Source organism: Agrilus planipennis, unplaced genomic scaffold (assembly GCF_000699045.2).
Source record: "Agrilus planipennis isolate EAB-ADULT unplaced genomic scaffold, Apla_2.0 scaffold13, whole genome shotgun sequence".
NCBI classification, from domain to species: Eukaryota; Metazoa; Arthropoda; class Insecta; order Coleoptera; family Buprestidae; genus Agrilus; species Agrilus planipennis.
This window is the reverse complement of record NW_020439040.1, coordinates 218916-239704: the sequence shown is the minus strand read 5'-3', so window position 1 is coordinate 239704 and position 20789 is coordinate 218916. Positions and strand designations below refer to the sequence as shown.

The 20789-nt window shown below is 33.3% G+C and overlaps 2 protein-coding genes across 29 annotated transcripts in view; both read left to right on the top strand.

Annotated features, from left to right (window-relative positions):
• Window positions 1-775: 775 nt before the first annotated feature.
• LOC108744304 (protein TFG) lies at window positions 776-3774 on the top strand. Of its 2 annotated transcripts, XM_018480009.2 has the most exons (5): window positions 786-1077; window positions 1242-1484; window positions 1558-1821; window positions 3149-3215; window positions 3361-3774. In XM_018480009.2, exons 1-5 carry the CDS (start codon window positions 900-902, stop codon window positions 3563-3565), a joined length of 957 nt encoding a protein of 318 aa, XP_018335511.1. In that variant the 5' UTR covers window positions 786-899; the 3' UTR covers window positions 3566-3774. The 2 variants fall into 2 exon arrangements, with proteins under 2 accessions (XP_018335510.1, XP_018335511.1); XM_018480008.2 differs by lacking the exons at window positions 3149-3215; window positions 3361-3774 and adding an exon at window positions 2037-2929 and having other exon boundaries at window positions 776-1077.
• Window positions 3775-4829: 1055 nt separating this feature from the next.
• Window positions 4830-20789, top strand: part of LOC108744184 (zinc finger protein 2) — an 81939-nt gene continuing 65979 nt past the window's right edge. For 17 of the 27 annotated variants that reach the window (XM_025976766.1, XM_025976767.1, XM_018479815.2 and 14 more), the window contains exons 1-4: window positions 4831-5059; window positions 5837-6193; window positions 6256-6411; window positions 6706-6848. In XM_025976766.1, coding sequence (XP_025832551.1) covers window positions 4925-5059; window positions 5837-6193; window positions 6256-6411; window positions 6706-6848 — 791 coding nt within the window. In that variant the 5' untranslated portion in view covers window positions 4831-4924. Of the gene's footprint in view, window positions 5060-5836; window positions 6194-6255; window positions 6412-6705; window positions 6849-9626; window positions 10729-11804; window positions 13306-13649; window positions 15135-15487; window positions 16616-17898; window positions 18953-19702; window positions 20721-20789 lie in introns of those variants that run through there. The other 10 variants (XM_025976764.1, XM_018479812.2, XM_018479813.2 and 7 more) reach the window with 7 other exon arrangements.

Genomic DNA, 20789 nt, shown 5'->3' with positions numbered 1-20789 from the left:
TTCAGGGATTCGCCATTTTATGTTAAATGGACGAGCCCATCCCAAGGCGTTTGAAATATTTCTGTGAAAAAATGAATGTATATTTAGAAATAAAGTATACTGTATTGTGATTGCAGTTTTCCACTTTTAAATGTATNATTAATAAATAGTTTAAAAATTTATGTTTTTATTTACAAATACATAAGTACTCTACAAGGTACCTACGTAATATTCATTCAACGCCCGCATGGCTGACCATGCGGTACGCTCGATAACTTTGTTTTCATTCTCTCTGCTGAATGATTAGATTATACGTTTCTGATAACAAAATCTTTAGTGATTTAGTAGAATTTTAGTTGCTTAGTGAAACACTTTAATTTACTTAACTAATTTTAAAAGCTATGTTTCATAATTTTCCTTGCACAAGTTCTGCTATTTACTTTTCACTTAAGTGAACAAAAATAGTCTCATTTATTGTTTTTCTTCTGGCTAATTCTCCCATTTATTAGAAAACTTTTCATTTCGTTTGGTACTGTGTTGTAATTAGTCTTTTTTTAAAAATATATCAAATGGAATGGAAATTGAACTCCAAAGCTTTAAAATATTCAAAAAGTACCCACGTATTTCTTTATTTCTTACAAAATACCTGCTTATTTTAATTGTGTTTAAAATAGAAAAAAGGGAGTGTAGCTATGGAAATGGTAAACATAAAGAAAACTTACGTACCCCTTTCTTGATTATAATAATTCTACCCCATGTTTTATCTATACTATTTTCATCTCTGACGTTCTTGACAATTAAATGACAGCTGACAGCATACAGTTATAGCTAAGAGGTTATAGTGGTGTAATGTTTGTTTTTAATAAAATTACATTTAAATTTCTATAACTTTTTAAGAATTCAGTATAAAATCTTTCATAATGCTTAACGATATAAGTGGTAAAATAATTATTAAAGTTCAGTTAGGTGATGATATTCGTCGTATTCCTATTCATAATGATGCCATTAATTATGACGAATTAGTTCTGATGATGCAAAGAATTTTTCAAGGAAAATTGAATGCAAACGACGATATTACTATAAAATACAAAGATGAGGGTAATGTTGGTTATATTTAATTAAATATTGTACGATATAAACTAATTCATTTCTAATAACAATGTTCACCTAACCACGATTCATTAACAAAGCAATTTTCTACATAGATTAATGATCAGTATCAGCTTTGTTTTTCCTTTTTGTAATTATGTGGATATTTGCAGATGGAGATCTTATCACTATTTTTGATAGTTCTGATCTGTCCTTTGCAATTCAATGTAATCCAGTTTTGAAATTGCAAATTTTGATGAATAACAAGGGCAAAGAAGGTGAAAGAAGAAGTGTCTTAAATGAAACAGAATTAGATAATGTCAAGGATCAATTAAGAAAAATAAGGGATCAAGTAAATCAACTTTTGGATACTCTAGATACACCCACAGCTGTCACTTCTTTGAAGAAAGAAAATGGTAATATAAAGATTATTACTGCAAGACCTGTAGTTAATGCAATGTAATCTAACTGTTTACTTTGATTGTCAAGTTGATGAGCAGAAATCAAGTGAGAATGTCCCAACTGGGCCCTCTGGCAGTAATAGCAGTAAAGTCAGCAAGGTAAATTCAAGTGAATTTGATCCTTTACAAGAAAGAAACAAGAAAGGTTCTGGAGACAGCAAAGATTCTCATGTAAATTCAGTCAGCAATAGTGGAGTTCGTCCTCAAAGTGTACCAGCACCTACACCTCCTAGCTCTGCGACCCCAACTCAAAATCCTCATGCTACCGAATACTATGGAAGAACTACATCAGGTAAAACAAATCATCTTAATTTTTTAACTTAAGTATTCCTTATGAGATCATCTAGATTTATTAGTGTTCAGTCATTTTATATTGCAGGATATCATTTGTAATATATTTAATTTAGTTTATAAATTGAATAAGTATTTTGATTTCTAACATTGGATCACAAAAATATCATATTGAAATAATAGGAAAGAGATTGTTGATTAATACAACTTATGCAGGTAAATATCAACTACAAGAACAGCTCAGTGAAGATGATATGCCCTTAGAAGAATTTGAAAAAGCTGCTTCAGACTTTCTGTACGATTTATCAGATATTAACAGGGCTTTAATAGAAATAGAAACGCGTGACCAAGCTAACTGTAGTACTTGGATGTTTGAAAGACGTAAACGAATAACAGCATCGAATTTTGGTCGAATTTGCAAACTCCAATCGACCACAAACACTAAAAAAACTATAGAATCATTATTATACAATAAATTCAATGGCAACGAAGCTACAAAATATGGAAAAATGCATGAGAAAGATGCTATTGAAGTTTTTGAAATGACAACCAATTTGAAAGTTAAAAAAAGTGGTCTTTTTATAGACAAGGACTATCCATTTTTAGGGGCATCCCCTGACGGTCTAATAAATGATGACTGCTTAATTGAAATTAAATGTCCTATTAATTCAAGAGACGTACATCCCATAGTCGCAGCTATGGATAAAAAACTTGATTTTTGTGAATATAAGGATAACAAAGTGTATTTGAAAAAGAACCACAACTATATGTACCAAATACAGGGACAACTGAAGATAACTCAGCGAAAGCTTTGCTATTTTGTTGTCTGGTCTCCATATGGTATACATATAGAAGAAATTGAAAGAGATGACATTTTTTGGAAGCAAAAAATGGAAGACAAATTAAAGAAGTTTTATTTTGAATGTTTGTTACCAGAACTAGTTGATCCGCGAAAAGGCAGAAATAAATCGTTACGAGATATATATTTGGACTGATTTATTCCAAATTAATGTTACTATGAAGAGTGATCTGTATTAATAACAACAGTAATACTGCTTATAGAAAATTAATTACTCTATATAATACGTATTAAAAAAAAGGAAGAATTTATTTGTAATAATGATTTATTTAAGTGTTCATTTACCCTTTAGAATGTATTTATTTTATGTTGGCTTTTTTATTTACCCTTTTTTGTTGTTATTCAGTGCTATGAATATATAATAAATATATGTATCTGGTTGAAATAATAGTTTTGGAAACTACTGTGACTGATTTATTATTATTTGACTTTGCTTAGCTACTTACTTTTCCTTTTTTGTGTGTTTTAGGATATCCACAAATATCTTACTCCAACGTTCCATACCCTCAACAGCAATACGTCTACAGTAGTTCAGGGTGAGTAGAAAATTTTATTGTTCCTTTAGCTTTTTTATCCAGTCTAAAAGAAAATTCTCTTCAGCTGTAATGAAATTTGTTATATTAGATACAAAAAGTGAAAGATAATTAAATTTATAATATAATAAATATTTTTCGTTAATAGATACGTGCAAGCTTCTGAAGGCCAGTTGCCTCCCAACACAAGTGCATATACAAGTGGTCCCAGCAGTCTCCCGTACCCGAGCCAACCAATTCAGCATTATTCGGGACCACCTCCAGCGGGTTATCCAGCGCAACCTCAAGCAAACCCCTATTCCAAAAATTACATGCAAACAGCTCCACAGCAGACCTTTATGCAGCCCCATTAATACCGACGAACATAATAGCTTCGAATTTATTATGAGAAAGAATCATTTAATTTTGACTGATTTTAATCTACATGTATTTTACTTAAATATTAATTCTTGTTCTTTATGAAATTTTAATTATTATGTGTGCTTTACTATTGAAATGATGCTCATTATTAATTATAATATTATTTTGTCTGTTAACTTTCCAATAAACATAGCAATAATTATTGTTCTTTGTTATTTTACTAATTAATTAAATCAAAGAAGTAATTCATAAAATGATTTATAAAATAAATTAAAACAATAATCGTTTGACTTGACTCTTACTCAATAAAAATCCAAAGTAATTAAACAGGAAAACAACATACAAATTACACTAAACTTAAGTTTATTTAAAAGATATAACTTTTCAAAATAGGTTGAACAGGTTGATGAAAGTCATGCAATACCAACATATAAGAATTTTTTTAAATTTTATGTGACCTGATAATTTTAACTTTCATTTACCAATATTTTTTTTCTAATCTCTATTCAAATAAGATATGCACGGTAGTATAACTGAGTGCTGCCTAAACGATAAATATAATAAAATCGTATATTATGAGAATATCACATAAAGTAATTTACTTATGGGTTTGCAACATTATATTAACAGATATTAATATACCAGTAAATACGTTTGCCATTCGCCCATAGATTGGTGTTATAATTGCCTATACTTGACTAAATAATCCAGTAACGATAATTAAAAAAGAAATTTTCAATTACCCAAAATATACATGCTAGATTATGTAAATATGTATACAAATAAAAAAATCTATTGATTTGTCGATAGGTGAGGAAATCATTAAAACTAAAAAATTCAACATTAAATTCTTAGTTTCAGTGTGCAAAGAATGTTCTAATAATATGAAAAAAAGTCATAAACTTTATTCATCTTTTATATTTACTTCTGCAATTTTTATTTTTTGGGTGTCAATACTTGAAATTATATATTTAAAAAATATCATTCGAATGTAGCGGGCCTGAATAGGTGGCGTATCTCTAAAGGAACATTCAAACTGATGAAATAATTAAATAAATGCAAAGATATGTAGCAACGTTTATATGTTTATGTAAAAACTAGTATTAAACCTGTATTATTTTGCTATAGTTATTCGCCTATACTTTGTATGACTGAATAAATAACATTAACTAAAAATCGTTTTAAAATATTTTTACTTAGTGAACAGACCTTATAAATGTTAGCGGTGGAAGTGGAACGCTAGTGGACGTCACATCCGTCCTCTTCGCGTTCATCCCTTCTTGCTCGACTGCTGCAGAAGTGAAAGGATCTGTTGTGTTTTCGATGTGTAAATTTAAGTATTTTGAAGAAAAATGGTTAATTCTGTGGAGTTAATGCAATTATGTAGACTATGTTTAGTCAAAGACGAAGTGAATATTCCTATATTCGATAACGAGACGGACGTCCAACAAATTTTCCTAAAAATATCAACTTGCCTACCGGTGAAGGTAAGTTGGCGTCTTTCGCCATTTTGGTATATGTTTTTATTTTATTGTTAGATGGTTTTATGCTGTATTATTAATTGGATAGAATAATTAGAGCAAATTATAGGTTGTTGAATGTTTTTATATTGTTTTGAATGATTTTAACTGCGAACATAAATATTTTTGTTTATTCAATGACGCCATTACGAACGCTTTATTGTAAGGTGGAACGTTAATACACTGCATTTTATTGACGGTGTGTATCTCTAGAACTGCTTTGACTATTTTACTATTAGTTATTAATTGTTCGCCCAATTGTAACCATGATTAATTTGCTGAAAAATCAATATACAGGGTGTTTCCATTATTGCGCATGTTTATTGGTATAAAAGCCGCCCTTCCTTCATTTCTAAGGATTTCTGTTTGTCCTGTTTGTTTTTTTTTTTGTTCGAGGAATGTTGGTACGACCGCCTTTTTTCTATATGAGAATACGAAATTTTAATAAATGAGACGAGATAATCCTTTTTTAATAATGCAAAATAAAAGTATGCTTATTTTTCTTTAGTTTGTTGTTCGCTTTTTCCGTTGAAGCCTTCCATTCTGATGAATGAGCTAAAATGGCCGACATTTTAAAACCTGTTCTTTCATTATTTAATTCAATATTTTACTATTTGTATTTCTTGTATAAGAGAAGTTGAGATTTATTAAAATTAACAGGGCACCCATTTCTACTGGAAAAAATTATAATATACAAAATTTGTTTGAATTGTTAATTAATAGAGATTTATATTTTGTTTGCAGGTCACGCAAGATGACAATCTACCTAAGAAAATATGTAATGACTGTTCATACAAATTAGATCTGTGCTATCAATTTTGGAATACTTCAGCAAATTCGGAAAAGCAACTCGTAACATGGTTAAATGAAGTAGGTTTAAGTCAGGAAACCCTAAATGAGGCAAAGTTACAAAAAACAGAATCAAATTCAACACCAGGTCTGGTTTTAAAGCAAGAAACAATCGAACCAGAATCAGAATCTTCACATGAAGTTGTGAATAATGTATCTACCGAATCACAGGAATATATTTTACAGCAGCAGCAGCTCCCATATCAAACGCCAGCATTCCCATTTACAGACGACAATTTTGTGTCGGGGGAGGTAATAACAAAAACAAAACCGAAAACTTTGCATTTTTATTGTTATTTTGTATTTTGTTTCAGTCTGCAAACGCTGGAGCTTCAAAGACTCATACAAACAACAAAAGAGAGTCTACCTTGAAGCGCAAAAGACAGGCTGTCGCCACTGTCACACAGCCTGATTCTGACGACGATGTCGATGAAGACATTGACGACCCGACAGAAACTAAAGTGGCTAAGGTGAGAACAGGGGTTTTTTGACAGATTCATACTAAAATTATTACAGTCCCTTATGAAATCAACAAATGAATTTGAAATTGTTAAATAAAACACGTAATTATGATGGAGGGTAATTAGTTGGTATTTAATATTCTTTTACAGTCTTCTCAGTAGGTACATAACTTTAATATAAATGATAATAAGTTACTCAGATGTAATTATCTCTGAATATGCAAAGGAACTCTTGTTTTGCCATTTTTGAGGCAATATTTTTGCAGTTTCTTAGTGCTTAACAGGTAAATGTTTTTGTTTCAGACTGAAGAAACTAGTGATGATGATCGCGACGATGATGGTTTGAATGATGAAGAATCAACAGAATTTGCCGGTGTACCATCAACAAGTACTGATAATGAGCAACCGGGACCTTCTGGGATAGGAAAGAACGTCGTCGACGCACCGTGAGTACTTTTTCCAGCTTTATATCAATTACAACAGTTGAGTGTATCTTTTTTAATTAATAATTTAATTCTTAATTTGGCTGCGCCTTTTCCATTTGCCAGTAAATTGCTCTAAATTATGGAAATACCATTTCCCTTTACTTTTTGCATTTCTGTTGTAATGTGACTGGCTTTCTCTTTATATTATTCATTAATCTGAGTTTATAAATTATTTCATTTTATTCATCAGTTGATAATATACACACACACATATGAATATATAATAAGAATTGGAATACCTTTTAAAATTGGAAAATCAATGCTGAAAAAGGTAGGTGTTTGGATACTGTTGAAACCGTGTTTTATTATTTTCTACAAGTACACTCAACTGTTATATTTTTTCTTGAAGTAAAACTGAATATTGATCTTGAAATTATCATTTTTAATTACCACATTATTTAATTGCTAGTGTCATTCAATTTTTCTCTGTAATTACTTTACCAAGTTCAGTTTTGCAACAAGTATGTATTTTTGATTGTGTTGTTTACAAAAGCGCAGTTCGATACACAACTTTTATTGTCTGTACAATGTGCAGATGTTGCGCTTTATTGTATTTATTCAATTTTTGTTATTACTGTTAATATTTTTATGTTTATGCATTTGTTAAAATGTTTTCATGTGTAAAAAAGTACCACGATGTGGTCGTCTTCTAAAATTTGGTGATGTCACTATGTAACATGCATTTGTGACAATTTAATTATTTCAAAAAGTCGCTTTAGTGAAGTGTTATGTGTTGATGACTTTTTTTTTCACGAAGCAACTTGCTTTCGTGACCGTTTCACAAGATCACAGTAGTCACGAGACATCTTGCTCGTGATGAGGTAAATATAGTTAAAAAAAAAGGTATCTTGCGCTTTTAACAGTGGCGCATTCATCGTTAATTATCATCATCATTACATAATACACAAATGTTTATTGACAACGTCTTGTTGTCAGTAAAAAAAAAACTGGTAAATACTAAAAACTAGTGGGTAAACCAAACCTTTCATATGTGGCTGATTATGAAAGAGAAAGTATGAAAAAAAGGAGTGACGAAATCAACAAATTATTAAGGTATCTGGTATATGGTAATTTTGTGCTTGCAGAATTACTCATTGTAGTGGGTTTTTAACACTGTCGCTTTATTTATACGACAAACCCGACAATACGTTCACTGGAAATGGAATTAAAAAAGCAGAGCAACCTCTTGTTGACTCCGATATAAAATTCGGTAAAATATACGTTTTGAGAGTGAAAAATTAATTTCAAAAGTGAAATAAAGGGGTTGTATTTTCGATAAATAAAATTTAACAAAACGCCTACAATAATTTTAACCCCTACTCGAGACTGTGGGTGTTCAGTTGATGCTATTTACAAAATATCGAGTAAAACGTCTCTAGGAGATGGTAAATATAGTAATTGGTAAGTTACAGGTTTAAGGTAATTCAAAAATGTGCCAAAAGCTACACTCGATTTGGGAGTAGTACAATTGTAAAATAAAATTTAGAAAAATGCAATGTCAGTACACGGCTCCATATCAAAAAGTTTTTACATACGAGATACGTTCGATAAGTAACGGTGCCATTACAAAAAGAAACTATCAGCATAACTTGTTTTTGTTGGGCTTATAGTTTCTTTTTTAACTTAATGTGAGTGAAATTTGTGTATCATATTTTGCTTTCTAAAGTACGAGGTAAGTATTACCTTCAGTTCCTTGCATGGTGTTAAGCATTGATGGTACATTTTGCCTGTATCCAAAGATGTACATCAGTGGTACACCATGTTGGTGTAACTGTTGTTTTTTAATACTAGTATAATTCCATTTAATTCTAGTATAGTTTAATATAGTTCCCTTACACATTGTCTTTATTTAATTATGTCGCGCAGAATAGTCGACAGGTATTATTACCGTTATATGGTGGTCGATAGTATTAAAAAAAAAAACCTAAAAACATAATTTCATTCGTTATCGTGAGATTATTTGCAATTCGGCATAAACAGTTGGAATTTATCAGACAAAATTATAAATTGTAAATTAACAAAATTTTTATTTCAATTACCACTGTCAATGTTTTATATTTGGAATTAACTATTTGCAATTTCAAAATGTGTGTGATGAGTGTAGAAACTGATGAAGATGCTCAAGGTAAGTAATTAATTCTCTTATATCTAAAGTATGTAACAAAGTAATGAAATATATATATTCAATAATAAGTCATTCAAATTTTTATATCAAAATTTTGTCATGGTTATGCAATTAATCTGATTTAGAGAATTGTCATTAAACTTCAGTTAGTCTACTTGTCAGTTGATCGTCCAGTGTAAACAAGATGGTGGTTGCTTACAAAATGGCGTAGCTTTTGAGGTTAATATTGCATGTGTATGCATAAAAATAAATAAAATATGCTGTCTTCCTGCGAGCCTGCAGGTTGTTTTTTTATTAAAATTGATACATAGTTCACAATTCCAATTGCTTTCGATTTGTCAGAATAAACATAAGTCACTGTTGTACTTGTTTATTCTTGAAAATATGGTAAAATAAGTACCCGATAATTTTCTTTAAATGCGACAAGGTACATATGGGGCGGGGTCAAATGAATATGATATTTTTGTTAGTGTAGCTTGTTGGATAGTTCAATAATGGTTAATTTATACCAACTTGCAAGTGTTTTATTCATTCCAATAAAGCTCTTAAAGTATGCAGCATCCGTTGCGTGTCTAGTTTTTGTTTTTATGGACGCTTCCTATTCTTTTTTGCAGATTCGAAGATTTTCGTATTAAGAACGAATACGACGTTTTAGAAGATAATGCGACGACAAAACAAAATCCAGTAAAATCGGAGAGCCTAATAGAATCGTCATATAAATGTAACTTGTGCCAATTGTCGTCAACAGACAAAAAGACAATCGTAACTCATATGCGAAATTATCATAATAAAGCCGCCACAGTTTGCCTCCAATGTCGTACCGTGTTTGAAGACATAAATGTTTGCAGAAGGCATCAAAGAAAAGTTCACGCGCGGAAATATATTCCGTGTAAATTTTGTAATCGGCTATTCGAGTTTAACTTTATTTTGCGAAAGCATATGAAAACCCACGAAGATCGTCTTGTAATGAAATGCGATGTTTGCGAGAAAAAGTTCGTCACTGAAGAAGGTCTAAAGGCACACGTAGAAACGCATACCGGTCAGAATCGCATTGCTTGTAATTTGTGTGGTAAAAAGATCAATAAACGGTATATAGAGGGCCATATGCAAAATGTACACAAAAACGTAAAATTTATTTGTAATTTATGTCCTAAAACTTTCGGTTATGAGCATTCGTATAAAAATCATCTTAAAAAACATCTTCCCGATTACAAGCCGCCTTGTTATGAATGCGACGAATGCGGAAGAAAATTTACACATGACAGATCGATAGCTAAACATAAAAAGGAGCACCAAGAAGAGAAACAATACGTTGTGTGCGAATTGTGCGGCAAAGCGCTCACTAGTGTTGCGTCGCATCGTAATCATCTGCGTGTGCACAAGGGCGAGAAACCGCACACTTGTGAGGTTTGCGGGAAATCGTTTACTGCAAGAAATACCCTTAGAATGCACAAACTCGTTCACACGAAAGAGAAACCGTTTGTGTGTCGCGTGTGCGATAAAGGTTTCACTCAACCTCATTCTCTTAAGTTTCACGTGCGATCGTTTCACACCCACGAGAAACCTTACAAATGCACAGTTTGTGAGAAACGTTTTGTTAGTAAAACAAGTATGAATGCTCATGTAAAAAGCCACGGAGTGTGTTTGTAGGATATTTCTAATTTCTTTTCAAGGATATGTAGATTAATTACCTACATATTGACATATATAAATAGACATTTTATACATTTTGATATAAGGTAATTTCCACTGTAATATGTTTAGAGGTGTCCCTGCATCGATTTTGCTTACAATTTTGATGTTTTATACATTAAACACTACTTAAGTACAAATATTGCATTAATTTATAATTTATTAATACACCTTCCACTTTGGTGAAAAATTGAATATGAGTTGCTGTTTCCATCAACTAGACAGTTGGTTGAGTTACCATCGTTTCGACAACGATTACCGTCGTCAAACAATGCAAATAGAATAATTTAATGAATCGAATCGTAGTGCTGTTAAAATTCATTTTTATTTTTATTAATGTAATTAATATAAGAGTAGTCAATATTTGACAGACCTAAATAAAAACTTAACTTACTGCATGCCTGCTTCTTGTTAATTACAACAATTAGGCAGTTGCGTATCAAGAACTTAAATTGTTGATGAAATTGGTACATTTTGACGGTAAGTTAGTACCTAAATCTACATATGTTGTATAGGCATGGGTATCATGTTGGTTATTTTTATAACTCAAAAATAAATTTTCATAAGATATGACCTTCGAGAGGGGTTGAAGCCGGGAATTACCCCGGCTCCAGGTTTTCCTAGAAGGTTCCAAAATTACGAATTCAAAAAATTTAAAATTTTGTACGAAAATAAAAAAGGGCAAGTATTTTGACAGAAAACATTTCGTATGGGGAATAGTTTGGGGAGGGGGGGGGCAGTACCTTTATAATCCCTGGCCTGAATTTAATTCTACGGCTCTGATCACAATACTTTATTTTGTTTCACGAATAAGTCTTTTGTATTGCAATGTTAAATAAAGATTGTTTTATTTATATTTAATTATAGAGGTTGTAGAAGTAAGTGCTATTTTACTATTGAATTAGTAAATTTTTATTTATATTTAATTATTGAAAACGTTTTTTCTACTCTATAATAAATAACGTTCCCTGACAGTGAACCATTTATCGAACCTTGTACTGATAATATACCGAATTGAAATGCTGTGAAACAATTATTGCCTTTTTCCAGAAACTTTAAATAACGATAAAAATTTTTGATGAAGACGATTTTTTTTACAGATTTGAAGATTTTCAAATTAAGCACAGATGCATCGTAGGAGACTGCGTGTCGTTGAGTAAAAGCGTGGTAAAATCGGAAAGTTTATTAGATAATTTTTATAAGTGTAATTTGTGCGAACTGACATCAAAATGCGAAGAGGCAGTTAGGGTTCATATGCGGAATCATCATAAAAAACCTTCCGCATTATGTCGCCAATGTCTCACAGTGTTTCAAGACACGAACGATTGTAGAAGGCATCAAAGAAAGTTTCACGCGCGTAGACGTTTTCCCTGTAAGTTTTGTAATCGTCTGTTTGAATTCAATTTTACATTGCGAAAGCACATGGAGACGCACGAAGAAAGTCGTGTAAAGATGAAATGCGACGTGTGTGAGAAAACGTTTCTCACCGAAATGGGTCTAAAGGCACACGTAGAATCACACACCGGTGAGAATCGCATAACTTGTAATTTATGTGGTAGAAATATCAATAAAGCGTATCTAGAGCGTCATATGCAGCTTGTGCATAGTAATTCGAAACCGTTCAAGTGTAATTTATGTCCTAAAACGTTCGGTTACGAGAATTCGTATAAACAACACATTAAAAAACATAATCCCGATTACAAGCCACCTTGTTACAAATGCGAGGAATGCGGACGTATATTTTCGCATGAGAGATCGATAGCTAGACATAAAAGGGAGCAGCACCAAGAAAAGAATCGATACATCGTGTGCGAATTGTGTGGCAAAGCACTTACCACTGTTGCGTCTCATCGTAATCACTTGCTTGTGCACAAGGGCGAGAAACCGCACACTTGTGAGGTCTGCGGGAAATCGTTCACTGCAAGAAATACTCTTAAAGTGCACAAGCTCGTTCATACGAAAGAGAAACCGTTCGTATGTCGTTTGTGCAATAAAGGCTTCACTCAGTCACATACACTCAAATCCCATATGCGATCAATTCATACCCACGAGAAACCCTACAAATGCACAATTTGCGAAAGATGTTTTGTTAGCAAAAATAACCTGAACGCTCATGTAAAAAGCCACAGAGTGTGTTCGTAGGATATTTTTGTTAATTGGCATTTTAATGATATGTTGATGTAGGTTTGTCTACATATATTTTCTATGTGTTTTGATGTACCTGTATCGATTCTGCTTACGATTTAGATATTTTATGCAATACTACAAATGTTGTGTTGATTTGACGATTACTTTGTAATATTCCACCTTGACTTATGTAGTTTCGACGACGATTACCATCTTTAAACGATTTAAATAGAAAAACATATAGGATCGTTTTATAATGGCAATCTTTATCGGAACTAGTTACACAATAAGTTGTTTAATGGAGTCCTAAAAACAGTATGTAATCGTTGTTTAGATATCGTTAATATAAGAGTAGTCAACATTTGACATAACCGAAACTTGCTGCTATCCTATCTCTTATTGCAGCAACTAGTAGTTAGTTATTTACTTAGTAGATAGGGGCTTATTTTGTTAATAATGTTAACGCTTAAGAGCATTACATTTTGGCAGTGATTATATGTATAGATATAATTTTGGTTATGAATTTATGTTAAAAATAATTTTCTTAACTTTTATAATTATTACTTGTAATATTTATTTGTCACGTTTCAGGAGTTAATATTTTGTATTATAATTTTAAATAAAGACTGGTTTGTTATGTTTAGGCATTGAAAAGGGTTTTTTGAAGTATATGAATAATTTTCCTAACACTAAATTGTTTATGGCATCACGTAGGTACGGATACAAAACTCAAATCCTGCGAAACAACTATTGCGCTTTTCCAGAAATTTGACTAAAGGTGAAGATTTTTGATGAAGACGCTTTTCTTTTTTTTGCAGATTTGAAGATTTTCGAATTAAGAGCGAATACATCGTTGTAGAAGACAGCGTGTTATTGAATGAAAGCGTGTTAAAGTCGGAAGGTTTATCAGATTATTTTTATAAATGTAGCTTGTGTCCTCTGACTTCAAAAGACAAAAAGACAATCGTAGCGCATATGCAAAATCTTCATAATAAACCTGGCAGAGTTTGCCTTCAATGTAGTACGATATTTGAAGATAGGAACGTTTGTAGAAGACATCAAAGAAAAGTACACCCGCGTAAACGTTTTTCGTGTAAATATTGTAATCGTCTGTTCGGGTTCAAGTTTAATTTACAAAAGCACATGGAGACGCACGAAGCTCGCCGTGTAATGAAATGCGAAGTTTGCGAGAAAAAGTTCGTAACTGATCGAGGTCTAAAGTTACACTTAGAATCGCACACCGGCCAGAATCATGTTGCTTGTAATTTATGTGGTAAAAAGATTTTTAAACGGTGTCTAAAGCGTCATATGCAATACGTGCACAATAATGGAAAAGCCTTCAAGTGTAATTTATGTCCTAAATCATTCGGCTACGAGACTTCGTATAAATATCACCTTCAAAAGCATCTTCCCGATTACAAGCCGCCTTGTTACAAATGCGACGAATGCGGAAGTAAATTTTCACATGAGGGTTCGATAGCCAAACATAAAAAGGAACACCAGGAGGAAAAACGGTACATCGTGTGCGAATTGTGCGGCAAATCGCTTACGAGTCTTGTGTCACTCCGTACTCATCTGCTTGTGCACAAGGGCGAGAAACCGCACACTTGTGAGGTTTGCGGGAAATCGTTTACTGCCAAATATACCCTTAAAATGCACAAACTCGTTCACACGAAAGAGAAACCGTATGTATGTAACGTGTGTGATAAGGGCTTTACTCAATCACATACACTCAAGTTCCATATGCGCTCAATTCATACCCATGAGAAACCTTACAAATGCACCGTTTGTGAAAAACGTTTTGTTAGCAAAAACAGCCTGAACGCCCATGTAAAAAGCCACGGAGTGTGTTCGTAGGACATTTCAAAGTTCTTTTTGACTTTTAAATGGTGTCTAGGCTAGATACATATCTGTACATGTATCTACTTATAGATGTAAATGCTTTAATATTTCGTTATAACAATTGGAAAAAAAATTGGCGTAGAGATGTATCGATTTTCGTAATAATTTTGTAATAGTCCACCTTGATTGTAAATTGAATATCAGTTACTATGTAAGTAATCGATTTTATTGAAATAGCTCATTGCGTGACCGCATGTGCTTTTTACAACGATTGTCATTCAAACTAATCAAATATGCAATAATAATTTGCATAGAATAGTTTGGTAGTGAAGTTTTATGAAAACTAGAGTCACACAATGAGTAGTTTAATGAAGTTTTAATATTACAGTAGGTACATAGAAGAGATGACATAATGAAACTTGCTATCGGCCTGTCTTGTTTATTGCAACCATTATGTAGTTACCTACGTGTTAAGTACTTAATTTGTTAATAAAGTTAACGTTTAAGTACATTACATTTTGAAAGTAATTATACGTGTAATAGATAGTTAAACGTAAAATTTCTATAAGGTATTAATAATTACACGTTTTACTAATAACTGTTTTGTATTACAATTGTAAATAAAGATGGCTTTGTTTATATGCAGGTATTGAAAAGGGTTTTCCACTCTGTAAATAACTTCTCACACTGAATCGTTTACCGTATTATCTACGGATACTGAACTGAAACTCTGCGAAACAACCATTGCGCTTTCCCAGACACTTGATTATTACACGTGAGGGTATTTTATGAAGACGCTTTTCTTTTTTTACAGATTTGAAGATTTTCGAATTAAGAACGAATGCATCGTTGTAGAAGACGGCTTGTTACTTAACGAAAGTGCGTTAATAAAATCGGAAAGTATACCTGATTGTTTTTATAAGTGTAATTTATGTCAACTAACTGCGAAACACAAAGAGACAGTTAGGGCGCATATGCAAAATCATCACAAAAAACCCGCTTCATTATGTCGTCAGTGTCTTACAGTGTTTGAAGATATAAACGATTGTAGGAGACATCAAAGGAAAGCTCATGTTCGTAAACGTATTTCGTGTAAATATTGTAATCGTCTATTCGAGTTCAACTTTAGTTTGCGAAAGCATTTGGAGACGCACGAAGATAGTCGTGTTATGATGAAATGCGATGTATGTGAGAAAAAGTTTGTCACTGAAATGGGTTTAAAGGTTCACGTAGAATCCCATACTGGTCAGAATCGGATTGCTTGTAATCTATGTAATAAAAAGATCAATAAGCGATATATAGAGCGTCATATGCAACTTGTTCATAATAACGGCGAACCATTTAAGTGTAATTCATGTCCTAAAACATTTGGGTACGAGGCTTCGTACAAAAATCATCTTAAAAAGCATCTACCCGGTTATAAGCCACCTTGTTACAAATGCGACGAATGCGGAAGTAAATTCTCACGTGAGAGATGCTTAACGAAACACAAAAAAGAGCATCACGAAGAAAAACGGTACATCGTATGCGAATTATGCGGAAAAGCGCTTACTAGTTTTGTGTCGCTTCGTAATCACTTGCTTGTGCACAAGGGCGAGAAACCTCATACTTGTGAGGTTTGCGGGAAATCGTTTACAGCGAAAAATACTCTTAAAATGCACAAGCTCGTTCATACGAAAGAGAAACCGTTTGTGTGTCGCGTGTGCGATAAAGGCTTCACTCAACCACATTCACTCAAGTTTCATATGCGCTCAATTCATACACACGAGAAACCTTATAAATGCACCGTTTGTGAAAAACGTTTTGTTAGCAAAACTAGCATGAATGCTCATGTAAAAAGCCATGGAGTATGTCTATAGCACCTTAGGAGGTTAATTGACTTTAAGGCAATTGTTATGAGTAACGATTGCAAATTAATTATATTAGCGGCACAAGAGTTAATGTTGGTCTATGTTTGACAGTTATGTATATTTTATTGATTTTGATATTTATGTAGGTGATTATACTACAAGGCGATGGTATAACTTTATTTTTTAAATTAAAAATAAATTTCCATAAGTGATATGCTTGTATCTGTGACATCAATTTGTAATATTTATTTCAAATAAAATTCCTTTGTATTGAGTCATTGAAAACGAATTTTTTGAATGACCATTTTCCTTGAAATTACTTTGTTTATAGTATGTATTTGTAAAAATAGCGTGCTAAAAATGATTTTTTTGACGAATACGATTCTTTCTATTATCTTACAGATTCGAAGATTTTCTAATTAAGTATGATCGCATCGTTTTTGAAGATACCGTGACAGTAGTGAAAGAAAGCGCAATAAAATCGGGAAGTTTAGTGGATTCTTTTTATAAATGTAATTTATGCGGGTTATCTTCGAAACACCAAGGCACAGTCAGGTCTCATATGCGAAATCATCATAAAAAGCCCGCCGTGTTATGTCTTCAATGTCGTACAATGTTTGAGGATTACAATCTTTGCAGGAGGCATCAAAGAAGCGTCCACTGGCGCAAATGGTTTCCATGTAAACTTTGCGATAGTTTGTTTACAACCAGTTGGAGCTTGGTAAGACATATGAAGATGCACGAACAAGGTCGTGTAATTAAATGCGATGTCTGCGAGAAAGAGTTTTCTAATGTAAAAAGTCTAAAGGCACACGTAGAGTCGCACACCGATCAGAATAGCCTTATTTGTAGTAGTTTGAACGAAGAAGTAAAAGAGCACACCGTATGCGAATTATGCGGAAAAGAATTTTTTAGTTATGGGTCATTTCGTTACCATCAGTCTGTGCACAAGGGCGAGAAACCGCACACTTGCGAGGTTTGTGGGAAATCGTTCATTGTGAAAGCTACCCTTGAAAGACACAAGCAGGTTCATACGGTTACGAAATCGCTTGTGTGTCGTGTGTGTGACAAAAGTTTTGTAAGCAGAGCTAGGATGAACAGTCATGTAAAAATTCACAAGGTGCGTAAATAGTTAGAACTTGATGTAGTAGATAGATCTATACTGTTTATATGTACCTACATTCTTATATCTGGGTGTTGTTGCGTTTATGTTTGCATACTGAGGGTTTTCTCAATCCTTTCCTAACGTCGTATCGATGATTTTGAACTTAAGTCCTATATGAAGTATGTCCAAAAAACGTATTGCACATTTGGTAAAACTTAACATAAATTAAGGTGATATTTTTGATGAAGACGCTTCATATTTTTTTTGCAGATTTGAAGATTGTCGAATTAAGAACGAATGCATCGTTTTAGAAGACAAGGTAGCAATGCAAGGAAACCCAGTAAAATTGGAAAGCTTATCAAATTCTTTTTATAAATGTAATTTATGCGGTCTAACTTCAAAAGACAAAAAGACAGTTGTGACTCACATGCGCGATCAACACAAAAAAGTTGCAACGTTGTGCCGCCAATGTCGAATAGTGTTCGAAGATTTAAATCTTTGTAGGAGGCACCAGAGGGACGTCCACTGGCGCAAATGTATTCCGTGTAAATATTGTAACCGTATTTTCGAATTTAATTCCATTTTGCGCAAACATATGAAGACTCACGAAGATCGGTACGTGATGAAATGTGACGTTTGCGAGAAAAAGTTTGTTTCTAAAGAGGGTTTGAAAGTGCACGTCGAATCGCACACTGGCGAAAATCGTATTGTTTGCACATTGTGTAACAAGGTAATTAATAGGAGATTTCTAGAGCGGCATATGCAAGAAGTGCACGAAAACAGGAATCCTTATCGGTGTAATTTATGTCCAAAATCATTTAGGTACGACGCATCTTATAAAAGACATTTAAAAAAACATCGTCCCGACTATAAACCACCGAGTTACGAATGCGAGGAGTGCGGAAGTAAATTTGCAAACGAAAGAGCGATAGCGAAGCACAAACACGAACACCAAGAGCAAAAGCGTGACGTTGTGTGCGAAGTATGCGGCAAAGCTCTTACAACGAATGCTTCCTATAGGAATCATTTGCTTGTACACAAAGGGGAGAAGCCGCACACTTGCGAGGTGTGTGGAAAGTCATTCGCCGCGAAAAATACACTCAAAATGCACAAATTTGTTCACACAAAAGAAAAGCCGTTTGTGTGTCGCATTTGTGACAAAGGCTTCACTCAACCACATTCACTCAAGTTTCACATGCGTTCGTTTCACACCCACGACAAACCGTACAAATGTGCTCTGTGCGAGAAGAGTTTTGTCAGTAAAACCAGTATGAATGCACACGTGAAAAGCCACGGGGTGTGTTCGTAGGTATCTCCATTGTGATTGCTTTTTTTTAAAACATACTTTAGACAGCAGGTAAAAGTTGGTCTGTGTTCTGTCGGAGCTGTCTGCGACGCGCTGATGAGATCCAAAAAGATTGGCAGTTTCGACAGAATACAGACCACTTCGAATTATTTAAAGATAAATATATCGATCCAGACAAAAGATACAAAAAAGACTGATCCATAATAGAATTAAAAAAATTATAAGTATTTATGATGGAGGGGTTGACGTCTTTGATGTGGAGGGGTTGAAGTTTCTTATATAATTATACTTATACAATATTTTGTTCTGTTTCGTTGGTACTATAATAAACAGGATTGACTGTTAATCCACGATTGATTAATTTTAATTCTCTGCTTTTAACCACGTCTAGGAGGTTGATAACGAACATTTGTAACTGTTATATTTATATATAAAGATATATTTGCTGTGCCTAAATAAATTTTTACGTATATTTAAAGTATTTTGTGCCTATATTGCACATACCATTTTGCCTAAATTAAATTTGATTTATGTATTCCTTGTAATAGTTTCATTGGAGTGAACCCAAAAGTACTTTATTCCAGTTAACACTATTTCGTTTAATAGTGAGGTATTAATGTACAATTATTGGATGCTTCTCTCTAGTCACTCATTATTTTGAACTTACACTTAACTAAATTATATTTAGTACTTGTTTAAAAGTAAAGCAACTTGTTTCGGTGTAAAATGCTCGGAGTACGTTGAAGACCTTTTCTATTTTTTTTACAGAGCTTCCTTAATGAAACTTGAGATACAAGACGACATCGTTAATGAAGACAACCACCTTACAGATAATTTCAAATGTAACCAATGTACATTCAAGTGTGTCAAAAAAGCAGTTATAGTTTGTCATTTAAAAAATATTCACGCCAAAACTGCCGTTGCGTTCTGTACGTTTTGTAAGTTAGTTTTCGACAATATGAAACTCCGAAAAAAGCACTATTATCACGAACACGTGCCCAAAAAATATCCTTGTACAATTTGTAGTCTGTCATGCAAGTCAAAATCTTTATTGTCTCGTCATTTACGAACTCATGAAGAGCAGCAATTTCAATGCGAGGTGTGTAATAAAGTTTTCCGGTCCGATACCGGTCTTAAGCGTCACATGGATTCGCACGAAGGAAATCTCGCACCTTGTTCCGAGTGCGGCAAAATGTTTCATAAAAGCTACTTGTCCGCTCATATCGGCATAGTGCACGGCGAGCATGCGGAGATCGAATGCGTGAAGTGTAACAAGACCTTTAAAAGTCAAAAAACGTACAATTTGCACAAGTACGTGCATGAGCCCGGCTTTATACCCAACGGTTACGAATGTAGCGATTGCGACGGTAAATTTAATTCAATGTACAGGTTGAAGCAGCACAGAAAGCGCCACACTAGGGATAATATAGTGTGCGAACTGTGCGGTAAAGCGCTAATGACTAACTACGGTTTGCGGATACACATGCGTGTGCATCGTGGGGAGAAACCATTTGTTTGTGACGTTTGCGGTGGTTCTTTCGCCTTACAAAATACTCTAAAAGTACACAAACTGGTCCATACGAAAGAAAAACCCCACGTTTGTCGCGATTGCGGTAAGCGCTTCTCTCAGCGGACTTCACTCGTGATGCACATACGTGGCATACATACAAAAGAAAAACCTTATGAATGCCCAATTTGTGGAAAATCATTTGTGAACAGGAGTACCATGAATACTCATCAGAAATGCCACGGGAAAAGGGTTGTTGCGTAAACAAAAGGCATATTTGAGACTGAAATTAATACTGTGTTATTAGCATTTACTGATATAATTTATAATTATTCTGGTGGTTTTATA

Bases quoted from the DNA above. Each gene is read 5' to 3' on its own strand.
- LOC108744304 (XM_018480008.2), top strand. From the start codon at position 900: ATGCTTAACGATATAAGTGGTAAAATAATTATTAAAGTTCAGTTAGGT. The intron at 1,078-1,241 runs GTAATGTTGGTT...GGATATTTGCAG, and splicing joins TATAAAATACAAAGATGAGG to ATGGAGATCTTATCACTATT. The intron at 1,822-2,036 runs GTAAAACAAATC...CAACTTATGCAG, and splicing joins CTATGGAAGAACTACATCAG to GTAAATATCAACTACAAGAA.